The following is a 4,966-nucleotide window of genomic DNA, read 5'->3' as shown; positions in this document are numbered from 1 at the left end:
GCTATATGATATTTATAGATCATTCATTTTAAGTGCATATGCCCTCGTTGATGCGTGACGTCAGTAATTTGTCAAACGTGTAAAGAAGTTTACATCGCCCGCCGTCTATATAATATAGACTTCTTTTTGTGTATTTTTTTTACAATGCGTGTCAGCAGTTTGTCAAAAGATGAAAGTTCTGTATCCATACTCAAGGCTTCTTCATGTGTGTTTTTTACATTGTAAGTCAGTGATTTTTTTGAAAGTGCCAAAACGTTTATACTGCCTCCATAGCCGACCTTATGTGTGCGAATTTTACAATGCATGTCAACAATTGGTGAAAACTGCAAAGACGCTTATACCGCCCATCATTTACAAACTCATGGCATCCTCATGTTTTTTTTTTAATTTTTTTTTATTCAAACATTTAAACAGAAATACAGAGTGACAAAAGGGGGCGCACTCAAGTGCAAGACTTATTTTGACGCTACCCCTTACATAAAAAAGCATACATATTTTACAGAGAGAAATCAAGTACAAATGAAAAGCAAAGGAAAATCACATCAGACAGAAAATAATACATTGTACTTAATATAACAAGAAAGGATCATGTTTTTTTACAATGCGAGTCAGAAATTTGCCAAAAGATACGTTTTAAGGCTTCATCATGTGTGCTTTTGCGGTTCAGTACTCTCTTGTACATCTTTTATTTACAATGAAATCATTTTTATCCACAGGAAGACGTTCAATAGCTACATCTCTGTAGTTCATGAGCTTTCTGCGCTGGTCATGTCCAGAGCCAAGGGTTTGATGGCTTTTGTGAGTGACTTCATCTACTACAACTCAGCATCCGGCAAAAGGTATCATACATTCTTTCATCTTGGTCAATGTAGGGGTATTGTATCACACGTTGTCGCTGTTGCTTGCTGAAGTGCACAATACAACAAGCGGTAGCGAAAGACTTATTCAATACTATAATAGAATGCATAATGATGTTATGTACGGTTTACAGCATGACACTGTTTCAGGAATTATTCTGCGTTACATATGAGTAAGATTCAGGAAGGCGACAAAATCAAACAATAAACATAAACAAAGAGGATGATAAAACACATTTTTATTCAATATGACATGTGCATTCGATTATTCCATTTCCTTTCCAACAACAAGTTTTGCGTAACAAAGATTGGGTTTACTATCATTACGAAGATACAAGATATTGTGACGTGCTGTGTAAAGTTTCAAGTAAATGGTAAAGATATATTAACACATTGTACGAAAGAGAGCCATAAAGGTATGCTATTGCTATCACAGCAAGTCCATAAAATGGCTTCCCCTACCTTAACTGCCTTTCTTCTTTGTTTTGTTTTTTCCTATAATCAGAAAAAAACTTTCTTGAACGCAAAAACCTTTGATTTTTTTTAAGAAAAGCAGTTTGCATGATTTAAGATTTTTTCTTGCAGCATTTTACCTGAAGTAAGACTACTCTTGAAGTAAAAGTTTCTAATGTTTTCTTTTAAATAACAAGAAATCAAGAGAAATTTTGACTTTAAACTCTACAAATTCTTGAACGTAATTTCTCTCTGAGAAAGAGAATTTTAATGGGAAGAATTCTCAATGTATTTTTCTTATTCATTCTTGAAAATCTTCATATTATAAAATGTGTACACAAGAGTTAAGAAAGACAAGAAAAACAAGGCAAAATTTGCAAAAAGGCAATAGACTGAAATATCAGATTGTTTCTTTGCGATTCATACATTGGATGTAATAATGAGAGTAAATTATCAGTAGAATACTATAAATGCATTGAAGTCAACTCAGTCCCTCTAAGATATCTAAAAAATTATTGAGATACGTAATTTAATAATTGCCAAATTTCATTTCAAACACAAAATGACCTTGCTCTGGTATTAATGACATTTATTTACTTCTCGACTGTCCCTTGAAACAAACATGATTTCGAGTTCGATTATTACATATGGCTTATTCATACATGTGTGTCATATGGCTATGATGCTACAGGTATAAGAAAGCATGCAAGGAGGTTCATCAATTTTCCGAAAAGATAATTCAGTAACGGAAAAAAGCTCTTGACAATCTGTCCAGCACTGAGACAACTCGGCGACAAAAATATCTGGATTTTCTCGACATATTACTGATGGCAAAGGTATTTGGTTTTAAGTTATTTTCTTCCACACTATTTTCATGGCAATGCAAAAACAATATTAGTGCTGTGATTCCAAGTATAAGCATGCATGCATTCCCATCGTTTCTAACAAATTAATCAATTTGATTTCCTTGAGTGCATTGTATCAGTGGGAAAGCAATTCCATAGCTTTTTAACTCAGGCTTTCCTTATATTACTAACAGGGATATGTGCTCAAAATTCCGTTTGTAACTTTTGTGGTCAAAAGTGCTATGCATGAAATGTGTTGACTTGAGCGTAAAATCAGTAAAAAAAATGATATTTACATAGCTTACGCCTAGAATGAAACATTATTGAATACTTCGACTCAAAGTGTAGCCACTTTCACCATGTTCAGGATGAAGATGGTAACGGCCTGACTGATGCCGAGATTCGTGACGAGGTGGACACCTTCATGTTTAAGGGACACGACACCACAGCCAGCGGGCTGGCCTGGACCCTGTACTGTAGTTTAAATGTACCCACCCCTGTATCATGTTCAGGATGAAGACGGTAACGGCCTGACTGATGCTGAGATCCGTGACGAGGTGGACACCTTCATGTTTGAGGGACACGACACCACAGCCAGCGGGCTGGCCTGGACCCTGTACTGTCTGGCACGACATCCGGGACATCAGGAGAAGTGTCGGAAGGAGGCACAGGAAGTGTTGCAGGGGAGACCGGATGTGACGTGGTAAGACTTCTGGTGCAAAGGAACGCATTATGTGCTTTGTTCGTCGAAGATTGAATCTTTTTAATGACTTCATTTTCTTAGTTTAGAAAACATTACAAACATGACCACGGATACCAATGGCATTTTCAATTGCACGTTCTTCGTGTAGAATGACACAGGAGATTCTATGCTTTAGGATTTTTTCTTTCATGTCTAACATTCGAGAACGTTTACTATATAAGCCCAAATGCTAATTGCTAGTGCATGATAGTAGCAAAAAGCGACTAACATGCAAAATTGTTGCTTAACGCTTTTTAACGTCTAGAACCTACAAGAATGAATTTCTCCTGTTACTTTTTCAGGAACGACCATTTTCGTCGGTTTGCAGCGTATGCACCATAATCCTAACATTTGGGATAGACCCGAGGTTTGTTTTTTTTGTTTATCTTGTGTGGTCACAGGGCTATTAAAATGGAGATGGGCGCCTTTATATATAGGCAACTTTAGCTTATCTCGCAAACTCGGTGAACCGTCACTACGTAACATACCAAGTTTGTACTAAAGAGTACATTGCTATATAGCCAAATTCATTTGATCCACCACTCACACCAGGAAGGGATCTTACTCTTTTCCAATAAGTGTTGTGGGTTCTTTAACGTACTTATGGAGTGACCCTCCTTTCACGGGACCTCCATTTAACGTCCTGTACGAGGGACGCCCCTAACCGATGCTAGGTAGCCATTTTCACCTGGCTGAAGTGAGGGAATCAGTTCAAAGTGTCACTTCACAAGGGCATCCTAGCATTATCTTATTATTCGACTAACTTGCCTTATGTATTTACAGAATTAACATTATTTCCCTGTGTCACGTTCACTTTCCTTTTGAAAACAATTCACGGAAAAGCATTCAAAGTGTGAATGGACAAAGACCCATTGTTGACAGAAATTTTGTTAGGCTCTGCTCAATCAAAATGTATGTTACAGATAAGAACTGTTAAGGTTATGTTATTTTGTTGAGTTGGTATGCTTTAATGCATTAACGTAGTAGCATTATTTTCTGTTAGGAATATGACCCTTATCGCTTTTCACCGGAGAATTCGACTGATCGCCATCCATACGCATTCCTTCCTTTTTCGGCAGGGCCACGGTAGGCTGTACGCTCAATTATATTTCCATTGTAAAATTTGTTTTATTTGCTATTAATTAGAGTTCTACTAATTTGAGCTAAGCATTAAATTTCAATTAGCTAAAAACAGTAGGATTGATTTTGCACTGCAATCAATATTCAGGTATGAAGCTGCCTATTTTAAAAAGTTTTTGACACACTTGAGGCCTTTAAGATGAGACACATAATACCTTTATCTGTAAAACTGTAGATCTCAAGCTCCTAGTTACCTATTTCATTAACCAGACGTGTTGCATGTACTGTACATTTTATATTTCTCTTCCCACAGGAACTGTATCGGACAGCACTTCGCCATGAACGAGTTGAAGACAGCTGTAGCGCTGATCCTGCAGCGGTTCTGTCTGACTCCTGACGACACCCTGCCGGAACCTGTACCTGTTCACAAAATTGTCCTGCGGGCTGATAGTCCTGGTCTGTTCCTGAAGATCAACCCGTTATAAATACCGGAACCTGTACCTGTTCACAAGATAGTCCTTCGGGCTGATAGTCCGGGTCTGTTCCTCAAGATCAACCCGATATGAATACCGGAACCTTTACCTGTTCACAAGATTGTCCTGCGGGCTGATAGTCCGGGACTGTTCATTAAGATCTACCCATTATAGCTTAGAGTCCTAGGGCTAGTAGGGCTGGGTATCGGTACAAAATCGTATTTTTTTTCTTATTGGACCGGTCCAGAAAAAGCGGACCTGTAAAAATTCGATGGACCTGATGTTAGACCTATTAGAAGATAAAGAAGTTATATGAGGAGAATCCACACGTTTGGGGATGACAGGTTGAAGAAAATCACAAGAGCGAAATAGGGTAGTAAGAATGTATTGTAATTGCTACCAATTTTTTACAGTCGTACTGAGGTAGTTAGCCTTGTGGGATTTCAAAGGCCAGTGTGACTTTGTAGCGGAATGGACCATTGTTGTGAGTACTTACTCTCCAAGCAGAGGTCGAAT

General features: G+C 37.9%; 2 protein-coding genes across 4 annotated transcripts in view; both read left to right on the top strand.

The window, feature by feature from the left end:
* Positions 1-2,821, top strand: part of LOC118432328 (cytochrome P450 4F22-like) — a 6,529-nt gene extending 3,708 nt beyond the window's left edge. For 2 of the 3 annotated variants that reach the window (XM_035843877.1, XM_035843875.1), the window contains 3 exons: positions 717-839; positions 2,002-2,146; positions 2,668-2,821. In XM_035843877.1, the coding sequence (XP_035699770.1) occupies positions 717-839; positions 2,002-2,056 (178 nt within the window). In that variant the 3' untranslated portion in view covers positions 2,057-2,146; positions 2,668-2,821. Of the gene's footprint in view, positions 1-716; positions 840-2,001; positions 2,147-2,522 lie in introns of all 3 variants that reach the window. The other variant, XM_035843876.1, reaches the window with a different exon arrangement.
* Positions 2,822-3,159: 338 nt separating this feature from the next.
* On the top strand, positions 3,160-4,637 carry LOC118432341 (cytochrome P450 4F4-like). The gene is made up of 3 exons (XM_035843893.1): positions 3,160-3,264; positions 3,901-3,983; positions 4,291-4,637. Exons 1-3 carry the CDS (start codon positions 3,229-3,231, stop codon positions 4,460-4,462), a joined length of 291 nt encoding a protein of 96 aa, XP_035699786.1. The 5' UTR covers positions 3,160-3,228; the 3' UTR covers positions 4,463-4,637.
* The last annotated feature ends 329 nt before the right edge of the window (positions 4,638-4,966 follow it).

Source organism: Branchiostoma floridae, chromosome 15 (assembly GCF_000003815.2).
Source record: "Branchiostoma floridae strain S238N-H82 chromosome 15, Bfl_VNyyK, whole genome shotgun sequence".
Classification (NCBI taxonomy): domain Eukaryota; kingdom Metazoa; phylum Chordata; class Leptocardii; order Amphioxiformes; family Branchiostomatidae; genus Branchiostoma; species Branchiostoma floridae.
Note: the sequence above shows the minus strand (reverse complement) of the source record. Positions and strands in the feature narration are given on the sequence as shown.